At 49.6% G+C, this 25,534-nt stretch overlaps 9 protein-coding genes across 9 annotated transcripts; 8 read left to right on the top strand and 1 right to left on the bottom strand.

Annotated features, from left to right (window-relative positions):
- Positions 1 to 622: 622 nt before the first annotated feature.
- CABS01_16424 (mitochondrial ATP-binding cassette sub-family B member 6) lies at positions 623 to 2,035 on the top strand (the record flags this gene model as incomplete). The annotated part of the gene is made up of 3 exons (XM_060549754.1): positions 623 to 1,503; positions 1,563 to 1,754; positions 1,810 to 2,035. The coding sequence occupies 3 exons, from the start codon at positions 623 to 625 to the stop codon at positions 2,033 to 2,035; spliced, it is 1,299 nt and encodes a 432-aa protein (XP_060389384.1).
- A 2,836-nt stretch (positions 2,036 to 4,871) lies between these two features.
- On the bottom strand, positions 4,872 to 7,033 carry CABS01_16425 (uncharacterized protein; the record flags this gene model as incomplete). Its single annotated transcript, XM_060549755.1, has 2 exons — positions 4,872 to 6,234; positions 6,282 to 7,033. 2 exons carry the CDS (start codon positions 7,031 to 7,033, stop codon positions 4,872 to 4,874), a joined length of 2,115 nt encoding a protein of 704 aa, XP_060389385.1.
- A 3,302-nt stretch (positions 7,034 to 10,335) lies between these two features.
- On the top strand, positions 10,336 to 10,644 carry CABS01_16426 (uncharacterized protein; the record flags this gene model as incomplete). Its single annotated transcript, XM_060549756.1, has 2 exons — positions 10,336 to 10,390; positions 10,442 to 10,644. 2 exons carry the CDS (start codon positions 10,336 to 10,338, stop codon positions 10,642 to 10,644), a joined length of 258 nt encoding a protein of 85 aa, XP_060389386.1.
- Positions 10,645 to 11,553: 909 nt separating this feature from the next.
- Positions 11,554 to 12,254, top strand: CABS01_16427 (uncharacterized protein; the record flags this gene model as incomplete). Its single annotated transcript, XM_060549757.1, has 2 exons — positions 11,554 to 11,858; positions 11,909 to 12,254. 2 exons carry the CDS (start codon positions 11,554 to 11,556, stop codon positions 12,252 to 12,254), a joined length of 651 nt encoding a protein of 216 aa, XP_060389387.1.
- A 1,096-nt stretch (positions 12,255 to 13,350) lies between these two features.
- CABS01_16428 (uncharacterized protein) lies at positions 13,351 to 13,989 on the top strand (the record flags this gene model as incomplete). The annotated part of the gene is made up of 1 exon (XM_060549758.1): positions 13,351 to 13,989. A coding segment is annotated over one exon (639 nt), but the record flags the coding sequence as incomplete, so codon positions are not given.
- A 1,074-nt stretch (positions 13,990 to 15,063) lies between these two features.
- Positions 15,064 to 16,328, top strand: CABS01_16429 (uncharacterized protein; the record flags this gene model as incomplete). The annotated part of the gene is made up of 4 exons (XM_060549759.1): positions 15,064 to 15,587; positions 15,635 to 15,679; positions 15,724 to 16,207; positions 16,263 to 16,328. The coding sequence occupies 4 exons, from the start codon at positions 15,064 to 15,066 to the stop codon at positions 16,326 to 16,328; spliced, it is 1,119 nt and encodes a 372-aa protein (XP_060389389.1).
- A 1,192-nt stretch (positions 16,329 to 17,520) lies between these two features.
- CABS01_16430 (uncharacterized protein) lies at positions 17,521 to 20,644 on the top strand (the record flags this gene model as incomplete). Its single annotated transcript, XM_060549760.1, has 4 exons — positions 17,521 to 17,763; positions 17,817 to 18,350; positions 19,141 to 20,425; positions 20,493 to 20,644. The coding sequence occupies 4 exons, from the start codon at positions 17,521 to 17,523 to the stop codon at positions 20,642 to 20,644; spliced, it is 2,214 nt and encodes a 737-aa protein (XP_060389390.1).
- A 212-nt stretch (positions 20,645 to 20,856) lies between these two features.
- CABS01_16431 (uncharacterized protein) lies at positions 20,857 to 22,442 on the top strand (the record flags this gene model as incomplete). Its single annotated transcript, XM_060549761.1, has 5 exons — positions 20,857 to 20,943; positions 20,992 to 21,187; positions 21,234 to 21,973; positions 22,028 to 22,090; positions 22,227 to 22,442. 5 exons carry the CDS (start codon positions 20,857 to 20,859, stop codon positions 22,440 to 22,442), a joined length of 1,302 nt encoding a protein of 433 aa, XP_060389391.1.
- A 1,094-nt stretch (positions 22,443 to 23,536) lies between these two features.
- On the top strand, positions 23,537 to 24,940 carry CABS01_16432 (cytidylate kinase; the record flags this gene model as incomplete). The annotated part of the gene is made up of 6 exons (XM_060549762.1): positions 23,537 to 23,692; positions 23,741 to 23,843; positions 23,894 to 24,253; positions 24,301 to 24,584; positions 24,635 to 24,823; positions 24,872 to 24,940. The coding sequence occupies 6 exons, from the start codon at positions 23,537 to 23,539 to the stop codon at positions 24,938 to 24,940; spliced, it is 1,161 nt and encodes a 386-aa protein (XP_060389392.1).
- Between the last annotated feature and the right edge of the window lie 594 nt (positions 24,941 to 25,534).

Genomic DNA, 25,534 nt, shown 5'->3' on the forward strand with positions numbered 1-25,534 from the left:
TGCACGACATCTCAGCACGGACATTCAATACTACGACTGGTCAATCATTGAGCTCACTCTTGCGTTCGCTAAAATAATTCTACTACTCATTCTCATCTCCTGCTTTCTTCTGGGCTCCGAAGATGGGTACGGAAGCATTCCTCAAGACGAGGAATCAGCAGGCTTTAACGCCTTCTCCGACTCCAATCCCATCTCAAGCGTTCGTACAGACAATTCCGAGAGCCACCACAAAACAGCGACAGACGAGGTGAAAGACCTCGGGTTCTGGGCGTGGGTTCTTCGGTTCAGAATCATGAAACAATTCATCTGGCCCGCTGATCGACCGGATTTGAAGTGGAGGTTTGTCCTCTTGTTCGGGCTCAAGCTGGCCCTGCAAGGGTTAGGCATCTTGGATGCTTCAGCATTCGGCGATGTCCTAGACGCGCTATACTCTGCTAAGACTTGGCACGACGTCCTCCTGCCGATGGTCAAGTTAGCGATCTTACGTTTCTTAGTATCACGGGTCGGCCTTTCCCTATCATCCAACTGGCTATGGCTGGAGTTGATCACATACCGGCAAAAAAAAGTACAAACAACAGTCTACGATACACTCATGTGGGCTGACCCTTCCTATCACAACTCAATGGATTCAACCAACAGCGGACTCGTCATCGAGCGGGCTGAAGGTGTCGACCAAATATTCGACTCAGTCTTACAGGACATGATTCCTAGTGTGATTGCAGCCTTTTCTGCCACCCTATTCCTTGTCACAATAACCGGACCGATTATATTACTTGATCTGGCTATTTGCTCGACCTTGGTTGGTATCGTCCTTCGCCGATCTACTCACCAAGTCTTGGAGTCTCGTAGGTCGCTTCTGGCAGCCGACAGCCACCAGAAGCAGCAACGGCAGGACACGATTCGTGGCTGGAGAACTGCTGCAAGCTATAATCAGCTACAGTACCAAATTGAAGAAAACAACAAAAGAGTGGCGACAGTTTTCTCCTTGCAATGGAAATTTTTATCAATCGTAACCAAAGCTTACTCACTCATGGATCTAGTGCTCTTTATAGGCTGTATGGCGGGAATGCTTGTCGTCATCAAACTTGTTCTTGACGGAAGAGCTACCCCTGGGGACTTTTTCAGGTACCCGATGTACTGGAGCATACTCTCCCAGCCACTCGAACGTCTGAGGATATCTACAAGAGACATTGTGAAGAAATTACAAGAAGCTGATGAGGTGAGAAAGCTTCTGGAACGGACGACGAAGGACGGCCCAAAACTTCCAAAGCTAGAGTTCCAGGGAGGCGAGCTGGAATTCAGAAACGTCACGTTTCGCAGGGGTCAACAAACCATTCTTGAGGATTTCAGTCACCGTATTCCTGCAGGGACGAAGACAGCCTTGGTTGGCCCCTCAGGCGTTGGCAAATCGACGTTACTCGCTCTAGTGACGGGCCAAGAAAAGCCTGACAGCGGAGAGATATTGATCGACAACCAAAACATCGAAGAGGTTGACATTGACTCGTAAGCTCTCCTACGTTTGAGAATCACTCAAGTATTCAACTAATGATTCGTGATTGTAGTTTACGGGGATATGTAGGAATCATAGAGCAGGATCCTTTCATCTTCAACTGCTCAGTGAAAGACAATCTCAAGTATGCCAAGCGCGACGCCACGGATGAACAGATGAAAGTAGCCTTGCAAAAAGCTTCTCTGGACGATGTTGTGTCTCAGCGACCAAAGAAGTACGACACACCCGCCGGAGCCAATGGGCGGTGAGTATCCAGGTGGGTCGCTATCGAGGACACCGCTAATGGCTAAGGAATACAGAAACTTCTCTGGGGGCGAGAAGCAAAGACTAAATTTCGGTCGCCTGTTTCTCAACCCGCGTTCGATCGTACTGATTGATGAAGGAACCAGTGCACTAGACGCCGAAACCGAATGGTTATTGAAGTCAAACCTCAGCGAGGCATTAAGTGGCACGACATGCATTTTCGTAGCGTTTGTCCTCCTTTACTGCCCCTCGCGCCGATTGCAATCTGATAATGTGTATTAGGCATCGTCTCCCTTCGATCATGGATGCCGACGAGATTCTTTTGCTAGGAGACAAGGGACGAATCGTGGAGAAAGGGACTCATAGATCGCTTTTAGATAAGGGGGGCGGATATTGGAAGCTTTGGCAGCGACATATCGGGCAGTCGACAGAGTAGTGGCGAGGATGATTGGGAGCGAGGTTATGGAATAAATCACCCCTTTTTGGGGCATGGCGTGAATGTAGCAACAACCAGAACCTGACCTCGCCCAATAGGGCAACAATAATCCCTCTATTTCGATGAAACATGGCCACCGGGTGTTCGATCCATGCCTGCCTTGAAGACTTTGTTGGCATTCTTGATGATATACCCTTCGCCTTGAAGAGGACTTCGCATTCCATTGACCCTACACGAATACAGCCACCCTCCGCTATGCCTGGCGTGATGCTGCATTCTGCTGCAACTCGACCAAGAAGACGGCCAATGGTTCAGTATGCTCATTGTTCAAGTTGACACGGAATAGAGCTTCAGGCGCGTCTCGCTGGCAGGAGGATGCGTATTACCGTGTAGGAACTGGACCAGGGTGTGATGGCGGAAGTGCCGGCTGTTTTTCTGCACATCCTTAATTATGAGGCAATACCTAGCAATATGATTAATGGTCGCATTATCACGCCAATCAACCAAAAGCGAAGGGTCGCATGCATGGAGCTGGACTAAGAATATCATCTTAGTACAGCGAGTCTGGGTTCAATGGCCAGAGCAAGGTCCATCTTAAGGCAAGGGCATCTTCCGGTTACACGACCACTCCACCATTCCGGGGAACCGGGGTAATGTACCTAGTACGGAAGGAAGTACTCAGCTACCTAAGATACAAATCAGACGTCCGTCGAACGACCAGCCCTCGATTTCTCGACTATCTGATTGAGCAGACTCAGTCGCCTGCAAGTACAGTAGGCATGTGCAAGACGCCACCGTGCATGAAGCATGACCTGTGCCTCTTCTGCCTCCTTGATAGCCCCACAGGAGAGGTAGTGACTCCAGGCTCATGTGAACTGGCTGATACTCTGAATTGCCGAGTCGGCAACACCGCAGACTCCCATAGGACAGCGACAATCTACCGCGAGAGGAGAGGCCTCAGCTGTAAGACAACTTATGTCCGAGAGAAACCACTCAGTTTCGCGCTATACGTCGGGGTATATATGATATGGATGCCTTGAACTTTCACTTTCAGTGCCGAAGTGTCTTTGCATCAAATCTGTTCAACAGCATGGAGAAAGCCAAGAGATCACGAGTAGCTATGGTAGTAAGTCTCTCAATCATGATTTGAGATGTTGCTCATTGCTCAAGGCCTGCAACGAATGCACGCGACGGAAAAAAGGATGTGACGGAAATCTCCCGTGCCAACGATGCACGAACAACAACATGACTTGTGTCATGGATAACAACAAGGCTCGTGCCTTGGGAACGCCCTGCGCTGAATGCACGCGGTCAAAGAAAAAATGCGACAGAAATGTCCCATGCCAAGAATGTACCAAACACCATAAGTATTGTGCCCAAAGATCCAACTTTCAGCGACTTCGACGGCCAACACAGCTGGTAAATCAAGGCCTCATGTACTTTCAAGGTCACTCTATTGATCTTCTTTAGGGACAAGAAAAACTCTTAGCAGGCATCGGCCCTCTTCAGGAAGCCCTGCCAGATCCAGGGCCCGTTCAACATTATCTAGTGAACGAGACTCCTTCATATCGAGAATCGCCCCATTTTGTCGAGCCCCAATTTTACCCACAAAGTATGCCACAGTCGTCTGATCCAGAGATATCAGGTCAACTCCGACATGCCTTCGTACCATCAGAGCAGCAACACAATATCGCAGGAGATTGCCTGAGACACTTTGTAGCGTACCGACTAACAACAAACGGTCAACTCTTCGATTACGATATTCAAGAACAACAAATGCGTCCTCTTTGTGAAAACGAAAACTACTTAACGCAAAGTATTTATCACTCCATGGCCCCGTACCTTGAGAAACATGCAGGATATGATCATCAATGGGATCGTCCCTTCTGGCTTCACCACCAGCGTGGTCATCTGTCAGTTAAGCCGTGTTCTGTGCGGTTGGAACGATGCTGATCGTGTATCATAGTCAAGCATATCATATTGGCTGCTTCACGACACCACCACGAAATTATTTCACAGACTCCTGGGTAGCGTCACAGTCTTTGCAGGAAGCTCGAGCTACCATTGCAACGTTTATCAATTTTCCACAGTCATCCAACAATCAGGAAGATCAATCTGGTCTCTCTGATCAGGCGACACTAAGCCCTCTATCTGCCTTTGACCTTGTCAGATAGTATTTTGCGGAGGACCATATCACACTTGAACAAGCCGAACCTTCCGTGGGCTACAGGAAGCGTTGCAGGTGGTCTTCATTTGCTTCTGGCCATTTTTGTGGCTTTGATGAGCGAAGCACGAAGGAGGGACGCCGGGCTAGCAGGAAACGGCACATTGTCTAGCGGAGGCTTCCAGATACGTCGATACACCTGGCAACAGCACTTTCTCTGCACTTTCTCTGCACCCGCTGGGCTGTGGTATGATGGAGCATGAATAAGGGTCAACCCAGTCGAGACGGCACTCAAAAGGGCTGCACATGTAGTCTGAAAGCCCGCCGGCGGGCTAAATAGTCATGTGAAGTCCTAATTCATATTGACGGAGCTTGCAATTTACTTCCTGTCGCTCACTACTTACTATACCTTACTCATCTCCCGACACCGTGAAACATTTTAATGATACGTCACCGCTTTGATCAGGGACATGAAAATTGCCCATATCACCCCAAATCAGAGTTCTGCCACCGCGGCTTCAAAGTTCGACGTCAAACCTCGCGTCCACCTGAAACCGCATGAGGTTCTTGTCATACTTCAACCAGCTGCCTGATTCGGCAAGACGACACCCAAGCCAAAGGCACCGGTATACACGCTCCTGCATCATATAGTCAGGGGGTAGACCGTCCTCGTCGGTGTGTATCTCTTTTCCCGTAAACCATTTGTCGGGATAATACTCTTCAGCCCATAGCAAACCCATCTGTGCAAAGTCCTCCGGCAGCGGCTGAGCACTCGAAATGACAGGTGTCGGCGAATTATCCGACTTGATATTTTGGACGGATGAACATGACTCCATGGCGATATTCAAGAATGAGCAGATCATGCTCCAGGGCACCTTAGCCTCAATATATGCCATCGCACCGGGGAATTGTGACAAGTGGTGCAGGAAGACCAGGACGACATGCATGTAGGAGTAACGTGAAGCCTTGTCATCGCCAGTGAGACCAAGCACCGCTCTGTGGGCACGGAACACGAACTCAAGCGCATCGGTGAATCTCTGAGCTGGGATGGGTGCTATCTCGTCGAAACTTTGGATGTCGTCCGCAGCCAAGCCTTCTTCGTCCGGACGTCGTTTTTGGATAGCCCTCATGACCGGGTTGCTCCTATTCCCGTACTCAAGAAGAGCGCAACTCAGCACGATTGAGATTTGGTACCCCTGCTCCGCCGACCGGCATATGGACGCCGCGAGGTTTTCAGTAAAGGCTTCCGAGTACGCAATGAACTGGTCGCGGTGCTTTCCGGAGAACAGAAGATCATGGGCACGCACGAAAGCAGTGTTGATATCTATAGCCTCGATGCCTATGATGTCGACGTCGACGTCATGGAGAGCCACGGTGATGATGTATGGAGATTCCTGTTGCATGAGATCGACCTCGTTCACGTCATCAGCCGTGATCTCGACCATCACGAAATCGAGATCCTCTAGGTCGGCTTCCGAAGCATCAACCATAATAGAAGCGGATTCCAGGCGGTCAAGTTCCTCGGTTCCGGCGTCGAGGCCATCCAAGTTTAGAGATTCAATCACTTCATTTGTCAGTTCCATGCTTGGAGCCTCCTTGCATTCGAGCGAACATGTGCTGAGAATAGGCATGTCGAAGACCTCATCGTTGTTCCGATCGAAGAACGTCATAAGGGATCGAGCTTCAATAAATGGAGCCCGTACACAGAGCGACTTTGTGTAGAAGAAGAGACGCTCGAGAGTATTCGGTTTCGCGAAGGTCGCTGATTTGTGATATAGACGGCCGATTGAAGGAGACTCTACACTGGCCTTGGAGTACCAATAACGTGTCATTGATGTCGAGACTTCGCGATCCCGAAGGTCATTGTCATTTATAGCCATTCTAGACCCGTCAGCGGGCAGCAGCGCTGTCGAAGTCATGTTACTCACCGGTATGTTCCCAAATCGCCAAGACATTCAATCCAAGTTCCTTTGAAAGCCGGCACCGTCTCATATAGCAGAGCGGTGAAGGAATACGCCAAGTTGACGAAATTTCGCATGTGCTCGAGTGATTCAGGCAGACGTTTGTGTAATAACTCCAGAAAGGAATGGATCCCGTTCTTCCTCAAGCGCTCTGGCATTTCATTCTTAATTGCAAGCCGACGTAAGGCTGGACTGGCGGAGGGATGCTGAGAGGCCAAGAGGAAGTCATGGTGCTCATGTAGAAGAGTACGGTGCAGTACAACAAGGGCCTCCCATTGCTCATGATTGAGCTTTGAGTCCGTTTTGGAAAACTGGGCGTTGACGACCTCGATACACTTGCTCTCGAGTAGCACGAGCCCGGCGAAAATGCCTTTGACTTCAGCCACGAGCTGCTTGTGGCTGATAGGTCTAGTCTCAAGTTTTTTGACCATCACTTCTGCATCGTCCCATAGTATAGGCTGAGTGTCGAAGTTACGGCTTGACGTCGAGAGAGGCGCTTGATTTGTGTCAAAATCGTGCGTCGTTGTCAGCGGTTTATCATCTTTTTCTTTCTTCAAAGAAGTTTTGTCGACAAGTACGGCCGGGCCTTTCGCTCGAAGGTGCCTCAGGAAATTGATCCGATGCGAATAGCCGCCTGCCTTGTGATGGGCGCGTAGTTTCATCTCTTCAAATCTCGCCACGAGTCGATCGTCCATCTTGTAGTCGATGGCGATGCGCATGGTGCACCGAATTCGTCGTCTCGGCAATAACTCGGCTCCACTTTCTTTCTCTTCTCTTTCTTGGGCCAGCTGGGTAACGACTAAGAGCTGTGCACAGGAATTAGAGGGGTTAACGGATGTCGGGCTGCCAGATGGCGCATTCGTTACCTACTTGGTGTGAGTGCTGTTCTCGGTCCGGAATCTTGCGGCTGCTTGCAAAGCCTTCGTTGTCTAGACGGTCAAGGCTACTATAGGACGTGCTAGAGCAGGGTCTTTATACCATTTTTATCCCCGGGGACGCCTTGTTTGGTGAATGAAACATGGTGCAGTCCATTCGTGCGAACTTGAGACGGCCGGCCCATGAACCCCGACCTATCATGGATTTAGAGGGCAGCCTGATGGGTTTGACAATTAGGCAGTTGGCGACGGCTTGGACGCCTCGTAGAGTCCGCATTTGCGTCGATCCGCCGCCTTACTTACCATTCGGGGTCTCGAAGCCCCCCCCTCCCCGAGCAAAACGTGTTTCCTAAGCCAGGCTTATCTCTCCGCAAGGTAGGCTTACAAGTCACTAAGAGAGCGAAAATGCCACGGCTTAGGGGCGCTTAACCTGGTGCTCAGGGCAATCTTCCTACTCGAGGATTCAGACTGCACGTTATTGCATCACAGCTCCCATACCTCTCGCAGGCCTTGCGACCTTTTGAGCTGTCAAGTTGGTGCCTTCTGCTACAGGCATGCGCGAGTGTGGAGGCTTTTCAATTTTCGCCAATAGAAATGTGTGTTCGTGTGTTGTTTTCTACAGAAAATCTTTTGGCGATATTCAGCGCCTGACCAGGTCCTAATACTTCGAAGGGATTGTCTGATGTTAAAATTTGCTTGATCACCTCTTCTGTCTTCCTCTTTCTCTGCCCTTTAGATCAAACTGATCGAGTATTTGTAGAAAGGCATTGCTCGAATGCTTGCCCGGTGCCACTTTTGTGTCACAATTTGGGTTCGAGTGGTAGTGAGGCTCGACAGTCTCATCTGGCCTGCACTGATAGCCTGTTCGCTACCGTTCCACATGAAAGGGCTGTTACTTCAAACATGTCATACATCCGAAGGGGACTCCTCATCCGTTACTTCTCCTCCCTGTAGCTGTTGATACGACGTGCTCTTGTTAAAATCAGCTGAAGAACCAAGCCATTGTTGGCGATGCGAGTTTACCCACTGAACCTCGATGAGGGTAGTTATGAGAATTTGTGAGCCGAGCTCTTCATTGTGGCAGCTTTCAGACCAGCATCTGGGCTCTTGTAGGTGACACTGAGAGACAATCTCTATAAGTGCTGGCGTCGACATGATATCGCTCCCCTGCCTTCTCTTCTTCTAGGACGAGGATGATATTTTCCGTTAGGGTAAGGAAGAATACTATGCGGCAAGGGGCTTTTGCAGAAAAATGAAGTCGACGTGGATATGTGAGAGAACTATACTGGTCAAGATAAGAAAGGCTGATGAACTTTAAACGATTTTCGAGCTTGAGGGAGTCTACGGAGAGCGGACATTGATACATAGTAGATAGGGCACCTGTAGCCTCATATTCAAGGTTGGCACCAACGACACATGTGAAGAAGTGGAGCACCCTGACGAGATTATGCTCTGGGCGAGGAAAGCATTGTGAGTCGTCGGAATTTCTTTACAAATTATCCAAGACAAGAAGGACTCTTATCACAACCCGTGTGCGTTTTTTGCAGTCACTTTGATGTTCCATCTCGACCTAGAAACTGCGCACCTTGTTCCACATGGATATCTCTTCCACAACAACCTTTTCGCTACAGAAGCGGTCAACTCGTCAAATGCATGTTGTTCTATAGGTTATGCTATGTTCATCTGTCAGCGGGGTTTCCGGTTTCATGCAAGTAACTTACCATAACACAGTCCTCGCATCGTGCTAAATGTACTCGGACCCACGCAGGGCAGTCTACGCCGTACTTGAATCTATTCCTGCAGGGGTAACGGTCGTCCATGGTGGTCACTACCTGAAAGTAAGATGGGTAGATGGCTGCTAAAGGGGGTAAAGGAGGTAATATGACGCTAGGGTTAAAGGCGGTTCGTCAGACCACAAAGTACGCAGTACAAGTGAGGTTTTTATTTTGAAGGGACGCTACATCCAAGACCGTCAGTTAGGGCTGGCTCTGACGTTGTGCCAAGCTCCAGTGGTGGTATAGATCGTAATCAATCATTTTCCACGCAGCTCTCCAGCTGCATATGCTGGTAGGCTTAAGTGCAGATCGATCTGTCGCCTGCAGATGCCCAACCACTTTGGAAGCAACGATTCGTTCTCTTTGATACCCCCCGATGTGATGGTCGGAGGCATATACGGCACTTCCGGGGATGAGATAAACTGGATGGCCATTTGTTGGTCAAAGATGTAGGAACAGGCAGCCATGTGCGTTGTACCCCGAGTAGCGCGGTACATCGTATGCATCACAGGAGATTTAGACTAAAATGGACGGCGATATCAACTTGATTGGAGTCCGGAACAGAGGGAAGATAGTGTGGTCTGATTGATTTCGACAAGCCCAATCGCTTTCGCGATGGACGTCAACCATCCGTATCCGTACGTGCAGAAGACTCAAGACGTGGAGTTACATTGCCAGCAATACCGCCAAACCAGCACACAAAACTAGCGGGGATCCATCGGCATGCACGAGCGCAGCACGCTAATTTATCCTTGCTAATATGAACCTTGCTACCCGCATGGGCTCCGCTTCTGCACTTAGGCTTACCCGCATGGGCTCCGCTTCTGCACTTAAGCCTACCCGCATAAGCTCCGTTTCTGCACTTAAGCCTACCCGCATAAGCTCCGTTTCTGCACTTAAGCCTACCCGCATAGGCTCCGCTTCTGCACTTAGGCCTACCCGCATAAGCTCCGTTTCTGCACTTAAGCCTACCCGCATAGGCTCCGCTTCTGCACTTAGGCTTACCCGCATAAGCTCCGCTTCTGCACTTAAACCACGCCCTCCCTCCCCACCCCTGCTGTTTGCGTATACTGTGTAATTCGTAGCCGTGCGGATGAGTATTTTGTGCTGTGGCAAATCAACTCCGAAGACAAGGGTAGTATCCGCCAACCACCTCTGAATGCATCGCAGGAGGGGACACGGGCGACGGAAGGCAAGGGAGAGTCAGCCAGGCATTGCCGTCGTATCCTATAGATCTATCTGTACGTCGAAGTCCAGACCTCCCTGTGAGACGTGGATGTAAAAAGTGTTAAGAACAGCGTGGCAATCTAGCCTACCGCGCGTATTTGCAATCTCACAGGTTGCCTTTCATTCCCCGCTGTCTGATGCACCATGTCGCACACCGCTGAAAGTGAAGCTGAAGTATTGAAAGAACTCCGACAATATTGTATGCAAGGTCAGGTCAAGTTGTATAGTTCATATGCTGACACCTCGCTAGCTTTCGATTGTCGTCTGAGGATGTTTCAAGAAGTGAGACGCAATCTGCGGGAGCATGGCCATCCGGCAGATATAGAGTCTTCGGAAAATCAGAGAAAGAAGAGAGGGGGTGAACGTCAAGCTACCATGACGGCCTTGGGTGGTGTAAGGAAAATCATTGGCATACTTTACACAAGAGTGATGGACAAAATTGCTCGAGGCTGAGAGGTGTTGACAGGATAGTTTGCCAGCATACGCCTGGTGCAGCGCAAACTAATTGGAAGCGCTTTATTCACGTCGCTAGCAAATAGATCGCAATTCCATTGACAGAGGTGGACTCCCAGGGATTTCCCGAAGCTTTGGGTGTCGGGTGTGGTGTTGCGTTGTGCCGATGTGTTTTGAATGCCAAGCCATTCGGATACCGAGCCACAATCGCCAACAAGTAAGCACAAATGTGCATTTTCGAGGCGCAGGGCTACCACCTGATGGTTCGCCACAAATCCTTGCGATGCTGGCGGACCATTCCGAGATGGAGTCGCAGCCTAAGTCTACGTGGATATATAAGGCTAAGAGATCTCAGACTCTCAGTCTCTCTGATAAATCCTTAGTATTGTAGAACCGTATCACTTTTGTCCATTTCCCCAAAGAAACACCATGATCCAAAAGTCCGCATTGGAGTCGGCTACGTGTAACAGTGTCACCGCAGGGAACATTGGAACAGAAACCATCCTGACGCCCCGAGAGCCGGGTCACTCTTCTTCCAAGAAGGCAATTTCCATCAGTGAACGGATCTCCGACTGGACCGAACTGTGGCTCGAGCATGTGCTTGTATTTCCTCATATCGAGTTTAGGCTGACAGCTGAATCTAGAGAAGAGAGTCCCGCATTGGGAGAACCTGTACAAGGAACGCTACAAAATCCGTGGCCAACAAGCGATCTCCCTCGGACGGCCCTTATTCGGAACCGCGTGTCGTCAGTCTCGCCATTACTTTGGAAGTCTCTGTCTCGAGAACAATGTCAGAAAGAGCTGGACGAAACCAGTTCCGCAATGACAGCTTTGGAAAGCAAATGTACCGACTTCTATCAGCAAGTGGTGCTCGACAGGCGGAAACCCACTATGAAGGAGTGGCAAGAGATGTTAGGAATGCAACATGACCTTCTACGGTACTATAAACACTACATTCTGACCTGGCAACATCAGTCTTCGGGTCGCGTCTTTGATCGCGCCGAATCTTTCGCCTTTCTTGATCGAATGTGGACAACAGGTATACATCAGCCTCTTCGGCTCACGCGTATCTACTGCCCAAGCGCATGTGATTCCGTTTTCGAGATGGCCAATTCAGCTTACACAGTTATGTGTATGTTGTACGAGACGGTAGATTCTTCGTCAAGAAACAGCATTGCAGAAGCTTTGGGTGATATCTGTCGTTTTGCGTCAGTGTTCCTGAAGGTCTGAGTTTCAGTCATGGTCAGCTAATCGCCCCTAATAGAATGACTCCAGACTTAGAGTCTGATCACATAGCTCGGGGGTGTATCAGCAGATACTGGTATACAATTACTACAGAAACCACCCCTAATATCGGACGCCTATATCATCACATCGCATTCACCGCCTTGGAGGGGAGCCTGCAGAGGACATTCTATCTAGCCAAGTCGCTCTGCATATCACATTCATTCCCCGATGCGCACGAGGCGTGGAGGTGCCGCCTCAAAAAGCTCGAATCTCGATTGAATGCAAGTCCATCTGAGGTTGCAATCTCTGGCTCGCCAGCAGCTGAGATATTGGACCACGAACTTGCTCTGGGTGTCATCAAGGATCTCAAGATAGGCAATTGAAGGGTAAGACAGAATATCAGGGCCAGTGTTGAGATAATTCCCGGTTCAATTCACTTGAGTAGATGTAGCATTGTTTCCTGCTGGTTCCGCAGCTTGCCACTTCTTTGTTGCTTTTCTCAACCGTACGTGTACGAGGGTCACATACCCCCTATCTCGTACTCGATTACAGTAGATTCCTGGCCTCCCTTCAATAAAGTCAGGTTTAAGGTGTCTCATTTGATGGTGCATGATCTAGTGCATAAGTTGGCACATGCCAGCCAAACTTTTCCACGTTGTCCCACCACTGATAGAACGTCTTTCCATCGACGCCCGGTGGCCCCGGAATCTTTTTTCCCGCTTCTAGAGTAATGAACTGTTTTTCTCTTTCTCTTTCTCCTTCTTCTTTTCCTTGTTCCTTTGCTAAAAAATTCTGCCATTGGAAAGGATTATAGCAAATAATTCGTCTCAATGTTGTTGTATTGTTCCGAGTATCATACACCATTCCATCATACTGTCCCTTGTTCTTTAGCATTACGTCTTTTTGCTGTCGTTACTCGGTTAGACAATCCTCCCTCCCGACGTATGGCAAACTTACGTAATCTTTGATTTCTTTGGCCAGGTCTGTCTTTGTTAAGGCCATGAAATCTTCGAAACTCAAGAGGACCTTTTCTGAAGGCTGATAGCCCCAGTAACAGCTGATCTGAGTCTCGAAGATGTCGCAATTGATACTGTAATTCTCCGGGACCTCGTGAGCGAGCCGAAAAGCTCGCGACTCTTCCGGAAAAAGTGCTCGTTTGCGAAACAGAAATTCTAAGTCGTTGATAGCACTCATGACTTAATCGATGATATCTCTTTCAACCTTGGGATGCCACAAACCACAAGGAAAAGTGCCTTACTACGGTATCAGGCCAAAGTTTAACCCCCCTGTCAAGTACCGACGGAGCTGGCCCATACCCACCTTCCACGAGTAGATTGACCAACCAGAAGCCGCCATTTCAGAACGGGCCCACTAATTGGCCCAGCCCAATTTTTTTACCAATTACGAATCCTTCCTCCTACACACCTACCACCTACCTACCTACCCTCACTTTTGACGAATTATTGCTAATATGGTACGGCCAACAGGCAGTACGACGAAGCACCTCAACGAGGCCGACCGCCAGCGGATTCGTACGCTATATACCGACGCAAAATTCACACAGGCTCAAATAGTCAAATTAACCGGATTTACAAAAGACCAGGTCCGTACGGCCGTGAGGGCCTCGTCGGCAGCAATTGCGCCGCGTTCCAGCCGCCCGCGGGTCATGACTTCACAACAAGAGGAAGCCCTCGTCAAGTACGTTACTTCCTCCAAAGACGGCCGCCGGGCCTCCTTTTTACTACTTTCAACTACACTCTTTTCCTCCCAATTCAGTACTTACGCAATACGGGCAGCCCTACGTCGGCTCAGGTTCTACCGTCGCGTCGCCCACCGCAAGCCCCCCATATCCGAGGCCAACCAAATCAAGCGTCTCGCCTAGGCCCAAGAGCACCTCCACTAGACCGTCGAAGACTGGCGGAAGGTCCTATGGACAGACGAGACATGGGTCACGGGCAGTCACCACCGCAAGCTCTATGTCACCCGCCGCCACGGCGAGGAATAGGACCCAACGTGTGTTATCGAGAGGCATCAACGCAAGCGGGGTTAGATATTCTGGGGATGTTTCTCCGGGGATCGGAAGGGACCAGGCATCTTCTGGGAGAAGGATTAGGGTAGTATTCGTGCTAATACCTACCAAGAACATACTATACCTATCATCAACGGTTAGATTCGCCTCTGTCGGCAGATGTACGGCAATAACCTCATTCTGATGCAAGACGGCGCCCCAGCACACAACGCAGAGTCAACCCGGCAGGAGCTCAATGACCGCAGCGTCCAACTAATATTCTAGCCGCCTTTCTCACCTAACCTCAACCCCATTGAGACGTGCTGGAATTAGATGAAGGATTATATACAGGAGCTTGCGGGCATACAAGAAAACCCCTCATACGACGTATTACGACAATGGGTTAAGGAGGCCTAGGATGCCCTTCCAGAGGACTTCCTATACTCGCTATTAAGTACGATACCCGCGCGTTGCCAGGCAGTGATTAATACTAACGGAATGCATATCAAATACTGATTTAGCCATAGAAATCAATTAAGATCAAATGATTGTCGATTATGTCAGCCATTTAGCGCCAACGATCTGACTGGTGCGTTGACCCTTGTCTGTGGATCGGTACCGAGCCAGGGGATTAAACTTACCCCTATAGACCAAGTATTTGTAGCCCACAGGGAAACGGTCCTTTAGGCGCATGCCCACGAAAAGTGAAGACCGCTATTTCGGTTTAGCAAACCTTTTGACGGCAGCTCGACCACTGCGTCGTTCAGGTACTATGGTGTACATTTCGGTACCCCCCACAGGAAATAGACAGGGGCAGTCACTAAGTCAAGCTAGACGAAGGACATGGGTATTCTCCACAAAAAGAATTGTGCCCCCCTCCCCCCCACCCCCTATAAACCCCTACTTCCTAGAGGATGCTCATAGCCCGGCCCAGCACGTGCCCAGGCACACATATGTACTTCTTGAGAACGACATGCGCCTCATCATGCGGGTGAATACATCTTGCCTGGGTTTGGTGCCATTCGCTTTAAAGGGGCGGGGCCGATGCAATAAGAATAGTGCAAGTACGCAGCACGATCGAGACACAGGGTAAGCCGTTGTATAAAGATTTGCTGTGAAGCTCCATGTTGTTGTGGCATTACATTATTGTGTTCACTATCATTTCCAGACCGCAATTATTCGGAATGACCACTTCAGCTGTAACGCCAACAAAGCCCTTCTGGTCAATCGGCCTGGGTATTTTCTTGCTTGTCCTCACTCTCAGTATCGCCCTAAGTCTGCTGCCTTTACTTGTTGTTCATTACCAACATGCTGTTGAAGCCGTCTTGCACGTTAAAATTTCTGCCTTCTTAGTCATCGCATTCTACATCGCGGAATATCTGCAGAAGATGTTTGCAAAATATTTGCAGCTCGTGCTCGACTCTGTGGTTTACGGCGCGTTGATTCAACAGCCAGTAACTGATGGCAAATCTGCACGAGCTATGAGAAAGTCGGACTCTTTGAATACCATTCTGAAAGTGGTGCTGCTTAAAGGCCTTCCGACGACTCTGACAGCCATGGCGACGTTCAAGCAGTTGGGGTATCCTTTAGTATGGGCGTTTGCATTTCCTCTCGCCATGCTGTTGGCAATATGCGTTATCTGGACGACTTTCCTCTCATCATTATGGGAGGAGACGCTGTCTGCAAAGGCCGACAGAGACGATATGATGTAAGGTACCCATCTTCAATATAGCCTTGGAAGCTGACACCCACCAGGGAGTATTTTGAAAGTGTTTCTAAGATCCAAGCATCCAACAAGAGGTAAGCAATCATCTCTGCAAGAAGGATCCGTTCTCACAAAATAGCGAGTTTCCGATCAATCTCCACGAGGTCTTAGGGGCGCTTCAACAACCGAAATCGTTAGGCTTGACCGAAACGGAGTTGAGTAATCTGTCTATGGAATCCTTTACCGGCAGAGTCAAGACGCGCCGGAACGAACTTCAACAGGCCTATATTGAGTCACAAGTGAAACGATATCATGCATTTATTGGTTGGACAACCTCCCAACTGTTCGTCGGGATTCTAGCATTCGTCTCAGTATTGCGTCACGATACTGAGGCCGTGATTCTTTGCGGGCGGCTCGGGCATCAGGTCTCGTCGCTGGATGACGGATGCGAAAAGATTGCCCAGAGCTTTCCCAAAGCTTTTCAAATTCTAAAGGCAATGGAGGATGCCGGAGGAATCTGGCTACGACTAAGAGAGGGGAGTGATCAGGCGAGTAACGCATTGTTTGACGCCCTGCGTTTGGGGAGGGTGAGTTCGAATAACAGTGGTATTCAGATCAAAAAGGTGAGAGGATCTAGAGAAAACATTCCGAGGGCTATACTGACCTAAGATACCTCAGGTCCATCTAAGGAATAACTCTTCCCCCACTTACGGCACGGTCAACCACTCTGCTGAATGGGCATAAGAGACGGCTAAGAGCAGGCAACATAGGGTTCAGTAAAGATACGGATATGATAGTCACCTAGCATGTAATCAAAGCCCTGACTACTGCGATCAATGCAAGTTATCTTCGACAGATTGATGGGGTATCGTTGAGTGCTGCATTTCATGCATACCTCAGTAAGACGGCGAGACAGACTATGTTACAACGTATAATGCCCTGAGGCTTCATCGCCGTCTACAATCTATCGTAACAAACTATCCACATCGAGCTATAGACATTCGCCTCGATGGGGTAGTCTAAAAGGACTTCCGCTGGGTGTGTACAGAGTGTACACCTAGGCGACCGGCATAGCTAGGCTAAAGGAGAAGCGGAGCCTATGCGGGTAGGCTTAAGTGCAGAAACGGAGCTTATGCGGGTAGGCCTAAGTGCAGAAGCGGAGCCTATGCGGGTAGGCCTAAGTGCAGAAGCGGAGCCTATGCGGGTAGGCTTAAGTGCAGAAACGGAGCCTATGCGGGTAGGCCTAAGTGCAGAAGCGGAGCCTATGCGGGTAGGCCTAAGTGCAGAAACGGAGCTTATGCGGGTAGGCCTAAGTGCAGAAGCGGAGCCTATGCGGGTAGGCTTAAGTGCAGAAACGGAGCTTATGCGGGTAGGCCTAAGTGCAGAAGCGGAGCCCATGCAGGCTAGCTAACCTTACAGTTATAGAGGGGGAGGATGTGCTTGAAGTAGCTTGTAGGTGTAGGTAGATATAGTGTGATACAGGCCTATATGCCATGTTGTAGTTGAGATGGAGGGAGTCAAGGTCGGATCAGGTCATACGCGGTCTCGCTTCACCTGGGTTACAAGGGTAGGTCGAGTGCATCGAACGTAGGAAGATACCAAGTTCAAGGACAAGTCAAACAGTTTTTGAAGGCTATGTATGCGATCGAAAGTGGGACGTTGGCCTGCATTCAATCACAGAATGTGGTGCAGATTCCATCTGAATAGAGGGGTGTCGTCATTTACCTACGTAGGTCAAATACAGATGCCGCTGAACACCTACAAGGCCAGCACAAAACTCAATGTTGACGCGACGAGCTCCAATTTGGTATGTTGTATCCCAGTATATAAGGGCTCCAGCCTTCAGACCAGTATTGAACGACGCCCCCGACAGCTGCCATCGAGCGTTTCACCTGCAAAACAATCACCTTTCCAAATTCTTGCTTACCGATTCATCATGTCAAACCTGGCGATTCTTTCTCTTGAGAGAAATGAGAGTTGGTCGAAAGCACAGGCAAAGGCACGCGCGGCCACCTGTATCATCCATGTCTCTAACCCTGATTCGTTTGTGTCCATCGGGGCTTCAATCAGTCAAGGCACTGGCACACTTGTTGATGCATCGCGCGGCATTGTTCTTACGTGCAGACGCGTCATAGGTAACGGCCCTTCCTTGGGTCATGCCGTGTTTGGAACAAAGGAGGTTAGTCACTACTTCTAAGACTAATGAGCGAAGATGCTAAGCTCCCGATGCAGTATCGTATCGAGCGATTATACAGTGATCCAGTCCACGACTTCGCCTTTGTCAAGCTGCTTACCAAGAATGGACAAATACCCGAAGACCTTCCGGAGGGCATTAATCTACACCCTGAGCAAGCCTACCAAGGGTGCAAGATCTGCACCGTCAGTAACCCTGGAGGTCAAGAGAGCAATATTGGGCAGGGTTATATCTCCCGCACCAACTCTAATGTCCGCGAATGGGACTTCGACGAATGCAACACGGAGCTGATGACGGCCGCGATGAATTGCGAAGGAGGCTCTATTGGCTGCTCGGCCATCAACATCCAGGGCAATGGTCTTGGGATCATGATCGGCTTTGAGGGCACTGTCATCAATCTATTGCCAGTTGATTTACCGCGGAAAGCCCTTGAGCGTCTTCAAGATTACGCGCCCGTCAACCGAGGAACTCTTCAGGTCAAGTGGGAACTCAAGCCACTTTATGAGTGTGATAGACTCCAGCTTGGCCAGGAGTGGTTGTCTCGCTTTGAAGATGAAAGGGTGGAGTACCTGGTTTGTGCAAAGGTGGTTCTACCTCAAGGGCCAGCTGATGGGAAAGTGAAACCAGGACACATTCTTCTTCAACTCGACGACAAGCTTGTTACAAGTCTACTCCAGGTGGATCTGTATATGGACGCTCATATCAACGAAAAAGTCGGATTGACATTATGGAATGGAAGCAGCTCAAATGACGTTGAGTGTTGCATTGAAGATCTCCATAATCTCACACCCCATCACTTAATTGCACGGCAAGGGACGGTTTTTTTCCAATATGGATTTGCTCACCGCCTTTGAATTCAACATTCCTGTGAAGGGGGTGATATCATCCGCAACCTTTCAGCCTCCTTTTGTTGGGCCAAGCCTGATCGAATCTATCCAGGGCACAGCTTTTTCGAGCTCGGAGGCGATGGCTACTGTATTCGAGGCGAATCATAAGCACCGCTTTATCACCAGCTGCTTTAAAAACATCGGTAGCCGCAGCTTGTCGACACCCCGCACAGGATACCAACTCACCATAATGGACAAGCCATGGTTTGAGATGAAGAGGCAACCTCAGCAGGGTGGCCCTTGGGTGATAACATCAATGACACGCCCAACAATCATTCAGCGACCGCTCTCTCACCTACAAGATTGTGAAGCAAGTGTGCCGCAGCCGTTGCTACTAGACAACGACAAACCCAATACCGGCGTCAAGGAGATCTTCCGTACCACGTTTTCCTTTAGGGCGAATAGGAATATCTTTTCTGATGGCAACTGCGACAACAACCATCTTGGTTTCGGCCTGGTGTGCGACGTCAAATAGGGACTCGCTGTGGTGCGTCGTGGAACGTTCAGTATGTTCGATGAGGTCACAATCACGATCAATGGCAGAATCAATGTCTCGGCTAGCGTTGGTTTCTTGCACCCGGCACTAGACTTAGCTGTGCTGAAGTTCGGCCCAGTCGGAATTGCAAACGCTTTTATGTCCGACCCTGCTCTTACCGACAACCCGCTTCGACAAGGAGATACTGTATATCATGCCCCTTTCGGTCTCTCTGGCAACATCATCAACAAGACGCAAGTTGAGAATATTGATGAAGACTCGGCATATCGCTTCCACGATGACACGTCACCGTTCACCGCCTTCTCCTGCACGACCTGTCATCTTCGTATCCCTCCCAAAACCTACCAGACTGAGGGTATCCTGTTAAACCAGGATGGCACTGTTGCTGGTCTGATGCTCCCATCTTGTGCCATAATTCCGTCAGCCTTAATACGGGACATGATCGAGCATGTTCGAAGTGGCCAAGTGGGGAAATTCATATTCCGGGACTTTGACGTTCATCGTATGTTGCTAGCTGATGCTTTCCTGCAAGGACTGGACCGGAAGTGGGGAGAAGCCATCACACACAAACATGTGTTGTGTATTGGGAAGGTACCAATCGAAAGCCCCTTGCGGTCGTCTAGCATGATCAAGCACCCGCTACGCCATGGAGACATCATTCTCAAGGTCGAAGGGCTCCGGGTCAGCACAGTTTCAGAAGTTGGCTTCCATTACTTGAAGCCCGTTCTGAGCATCTTGCTATTCCGCAATGGCGAAGAGATCGAAGTTGAAGTACCCACACTCTCTCTCCAAGATGTCACCATCGACACGGTAGTCAGTTTCTGCGGCAGCTGGTTGCAGAAGCCTCCTCTTGCTACACGCATGTCCGGTCGTCCTGTTCATTCTCAGGTATACACCACAGCTTTTATGAAAGGAGGCCAGGCCGATATGTTCGAGTTGAAAAACGGAGCTTTCATCGTCGGAGTAGACGGGAACACAATCTCAACGATGGCGGACTTCGTGGGCCACGTAGCCAAGATACCTTTCGAAAAATACTTTCGGGTTGAGTTTATTCCCGAAACGCAGGAACACAGGGTCATCACCATGATGAAAAGTGTCATAGGCCCTACACTTCTCTGGCGAAAGTTGCCCTCCCAAAATGAGGAAAAGGTTACGGTCAGTGTGGTTGACGACGAGCAGTGGAGTCAAGGATGGACACTGCCTAGGGCCAAGAGCGAGCGCATCCTTCTTGAGCCGCCAAAGTATTGGCATGGAGGATTCTGTGGTAATTTGTTCTGTAGTAGATTTGAGAGTAATGCAAGGGAGCTTGAAACTTTGCCCTTACAAAGTAGATTTGAGTCAGCGAGTCAGCGCGACCAAAGTCGCTACTCTGAAAGAGCGGAGCGTCTGGGTCGTTGCATCCGCTCCGGAAGGGGGAGGGGGCCAGGATTCCGCGCCGCTGACATGCCTAGCCATTACCAGTGGCGACGCCCTAGCCAATTGACGAAGTCTAGTAGTAGATCCCAGCCACCTAATAGACGTCCCTTACTGGCGCACTGTTGCTTATCTATTGCTTACCATTGGTCAAGCTCAGGATAGGGGAACCCGTTCATCAGCCCCTCCCCCGTTCACCGTCCCCCATCATCCCTCGTTCACCATCCCTCATCATCCCTCGTTCATCATCACTTGCTCACCATCACTCGCACTCTTGCCATCATGGCGTCTTTCCTGGCGCATCAATGTGCTTGTGGCGAAGCGTTCCCCGACGAGGCATCGCGTTTTGCTCACCTTTTGCACTACGAGGCAAGTCAAGAGACCGTGTGCATCAGGCGTTGCTAATTTTACTCTAAGAGCTGGCTTCAATCGCTCTCCAAAGAAATAGAGCTTTGCAAAACACACAAAGCGATACAGGGTCAACAGCCGGGCTTAGATGTAGGTTTTCTGCATAACAGCTATCTCAAGGGGGTTGGCTGTCCGTTGAGCAATTTGAGCACCTGCAATCAGTCGTTTGACTCGAGATCCGATTTATTTCAACATTTTGGACAACGTAAGTTCAGGATTCATACCCACAAACGCTGCTTACTAAGAAGTAGACATCGAGTGCGAAGAGGTGTGTGTATTCTGCTATAGTCGATTCCATCGCGCCAGCGAATACATCAGTCACACCAGACTTCGATGTTCGGAGCAGAGTTGGACGAACGATGAAGTCAAAATTCTTTACGTCGAAGCTAGTCGCAGAAAGCTATTCGCCAAAATCGAGAGAGAGCTCGAGTCAGCAGTGCTCCAAGAGCAGCAAGCAAATAGCGGCGTTCCTGCGCTCAAAGGGGCTGCGTTGGCTCTGCCCGATACTACAGAAGTCGATCCGCGTCGCTCCGTCCCGGCTGCTCGGGGAGCATCTCAGTCAATCTCAACGGAGGCACCAAGACTGGCACCTCCATCGTCCTTTCCGCCATCTTCAGGCATCGCTTGCCCGACTGTATATTCGACAACATTCAATGTGACCTCGCCGCATCTCTCAGCACAAGCGCTGAATGATAAGACAATGCCAGAAAGCATAGGGACGGATGCATTGACCCAGTCATCACATGGCCAACTCGCACCTTTCGTAATGCCATCCAACCAGCAAGCAACCCAGCCGGAGCCGGACTTCGATTTCTTCTTCACCCAACCCCACGTGAGCGCGTCTTTCGATGCACCCGTCTCGATCATCAACACAAACAGATCTTTGTCCCAGGTAGCGCGAAGATGTAGAGAAGTTCCAGACCCTAGAGAATATAGCGTTCCAATCTGTCCCGACCCTCGATGCGCGACATGTCTTTCCATGGGCGAGGAGGTACGTGTCGCTGAGCTCACTGACAAGTCGCGCAGATGCTGATACTAAGTTCAGTGGCAGGAATCAGGTTGTCAAAGCTGCCATCTGTCGCAGCCGCTTCGTTCTCTTACCACCCCGGTATGTTTTGAAGAAAAACAGATTTTCCAGAAGTGTAAGCTGCTGCTTTGTTTCCGGTCACCAGCCTCCTTTCACATAATCTTTAAGGAGTACAAAATGTGTGCCGCTGCATGATCCGCAATTAATGGTTTTCAAGGGGATGATGAGCACTATAAATGCCAAATTCGATGGCCTGAAGTACAAAGTCTTTCATCCGAAGGCTTGCTACACTTCGAGGTATTTCATTTCAGCGGCACTATGCCTCTCAAGGTGCCTGGCGAGAAGTTCATATCGACAAATCCAGAGCACAAGAGAACCTGGGAGAAGTCTAAAGGTGGCTGGGTGGGTCGGCCAACAGATGCAGTGCGCCTAGGTGATGAATTGCGAGCGGTGCGTCAGTCCTTACACACTTACATTTCAACGTGCCGTGAACAATGCGTTGCAATGTCATCCGGGGACAATATACTGCAAGAGTTGTGGCAACTACTCCGAGATGGTTCGATCCCTACTGACAAGAAACCTATGCTACCTATGGCATTTGATCTTTGGACGGCAAATTGTATGCTAATGGAGGGATGGCGAACCTATCGCTCCTTCCAACACCTCAACGGATCATGGTTACCTTTCCAAACGAACTCAACACCGCGAGTGCTGCAAAACCAACTGGACCAAATGCTTGAGGGCTACGTTGTGGCGCGTGAGAAGGAACTTCTCAATCGCCTTCAATCGGCAGTATTTCAGCGAGAATCCTCGTCTAGACTTGATGTCATTCTGACTATCGTCCTTCTCCTGAAGATAGTTGAGAAAGACATGTGGAGGTTGCTGTTTTGGATTCGGCACCAGGCCAGAGTAAGTCTCCCCCGAAATGCAGAGGGTACGTTACGAACCTTATAGATATACAAATGGCGACACCCTTTGAAACCGAAAGAACTTATCGAAAAGTCCATTTTCTTCTCCAGACTGCTGATTGGGTACGCGGACTCGGCTGCCGTGCAAGACCTCCCACCTGGTCTATTCAGACACATCATGCTCGCCAGTAAGTGGTAGTGGTGCCGCAGCTAACATCTGCTAATTACTGGCAGACGATTCCAAGCCCCGATACGACGAGATGAACAGCGAGAGTGTGAACGGGAGTTTGGTGCCCTTGCTTCTTCGCGTTCGCAGGGATGTTCCAACCTATACGACGACAGTAGGATCACTGCTTGGTTAGAGCGTATAGATAGGGGTTATTTCCATATGTAGTCGTTATCTCTAATGCCAACTGCTCATATGTCCCACTGTGGCACAAGAACCGGCGCGCGATTACATCATTATCTGTCACGTGACGGCAAGGGTGGGATGCTTGTGTGACCAAAACGATGCTTAGGTGCGGGGTCTGTCCCTTCATTTCAACTCTTCCATCGTACATTACCTGTTATCTACGTTTCTTGGTCGTTCATTGGAACGACTCATTACGTTCATTTCGCCATGGAAAACCGAAGATCATCGCTCCCTTTTCTTGAGGTCATTGAAGGCCTCAAGAACCTCAAACGGGCTGGTTGGGTAGAGCGCGAGGTGCCCGAGCCGGAAAGTGTGAGCGATCACATGTACCGAATGGCTTGGTTCTGCATAGCGCACCCTGAAGTAAATTTTGGCAGCTATTGTAGGCTTCCGAAGCTAATGAAGATATAGCTGGAAAGTGAACATATGGACAAGGCCATCCTGATGTGCTTGATCCACGACATTGGCGAAACTACGGCAGGCGACATTACCCCGGCTGATGGCATCGATGCCAGTAAGAAAGGGTGCTTCAGCTTATGTTCGAGGCTCTTCTAACAGCTGCAGAAACCAAACATATCCGCGAGAGGTTGGGGGTTGAGTTTTTATCTCTCTTGCTCAAGCCGTCAAATCCTTACTGGGCTTCGAAGATGGTTGAAGTATGGGATGAATATGAGGAGGGGACGACCAGAGTTGCCAAGCTTGTTCACCAGATCGACAAGCTTGAATGTTTACACCAGGCTTTGATCTACTTAAAGCGTCACCAAGGCAAAACCGACTTCCAAAAGTCTTTTGCGAGTTTCAAGGAGCTCCGCAAAAAAATCTCCGACCCTTGGCTCTCGGCAGATGCGGATGCTATCCTGGGCGAATGGAATGCGCTTACAAATAAGGAGCAGCAAGCATCGACAAATGTTGTTTTTGTGATTGGTACGTGCTACCGCTTCCTACGATTTTGCTCGTTTTGACATGGATAGGCGGCCCTGGCGTTGGGAAAGGAACTCTGTGCGCTCGCATAGCCGAGGAGCTCAATTTTACACACGTGTCCGTGGGCGACTTACTGCGGGAGGAGAAAGACAATCCCGCGTCAGAGTTTGGTAGCTTCATCCGGAAGAGCATCCAGGAGTCGGTCATTGTTCCTCCCTATCTTACCATGAGGCTGTTGAAAGACAGAGTTCAGGCTATACAATCCCAGGACCGAGGAGTTCTCGTTGACGGCTTTCCGCGGAGCATCGAGCAGGCTGTTGCATTTGAGAGAGAGGTAGGTTACAAGATCCAGATCGACATTGTATTGCGCTAAGCCTCTGCTAGATCTCTGACACCTACATGACCGTATGCCTTGAATGCTCGCCTGAGACCATGATCAGGCGTGTTCAAGCAAGATCAGGCTCGTCAAATCGGGACGACGATGATCTTGTGACATTGAAGAAACGACTCGCTACCTTTTCTAGCACCAATGATGCTATAGTCAAGTACTTGTCAAAGAACAAGATGGCGAGAGTAAGTGAGTGTACTCTGGTGATCTGCAGCGTAACTGAGCATTCTTAGGTTGATGCCGCACGATCTTCGGACGAAGTGTTTGCCTCGGTCAAGGAGCTTCTCGTTCGTGAACTATGACAACACTGCGTTTCATCTAGTTCTTCTTTGTCAATGGGGATATGCCCAAGTGGGACTTTATTATATACTCCTCCTCAAACCCGGCTTTTTATGCACACGAGCCTGTTCACCGTGCATCTCATCTGTTCACCCAAACCCTTCCTTATTTCTAGCAAGAATGCAAATATCTCGACTACTCCACCGAGAGAAACTCCAACCCTGATGCTGGGAACATCGATCTTCAGTTAAACTAGGGAGGTTGCTGGACGGCAACATGATCTCCAACACTTGCTCCGAGACTTTTCGGTCAAGTTCGAAAACGACCTGACTGGAATCGAGGCGAATTACTGGGAAACCCTAACTACTTTGTGTGAAACCGGAACATCATTGGTAGAGGGCTTAAGAAGCACTTTCGATTGCTAGCAAGTGTTGGCCGGCGAATGGCAGGCTCTAGTGTACACTAGTCAACCTGCTTGAATCTAGGAAAGTTGGAAAATAGAGGCTCCAGAGTGATCAACTGAAAGATATTGCGACAAGCCTTTCTCATGCCTGCCTCAAGATGAAATTATTGATATCTTTGCCCATATGGGCGACAACTCTTCGGTGCGATGTTGA

This window comes from Colletotrichum abscissum, assembly GCF_030869225.1.
Source record: "Colletotrichum abscissum strain IMI 504890 chromosome Unknown Scaffold_98.1, whole genome shotgun sequence".
NCBI lineage: Eukaryota > Fungi > Ascomycota > Sordariomycetes > Glomerellales > Glomerellaceae > Colletotrichum > Colletotrichum abscissum.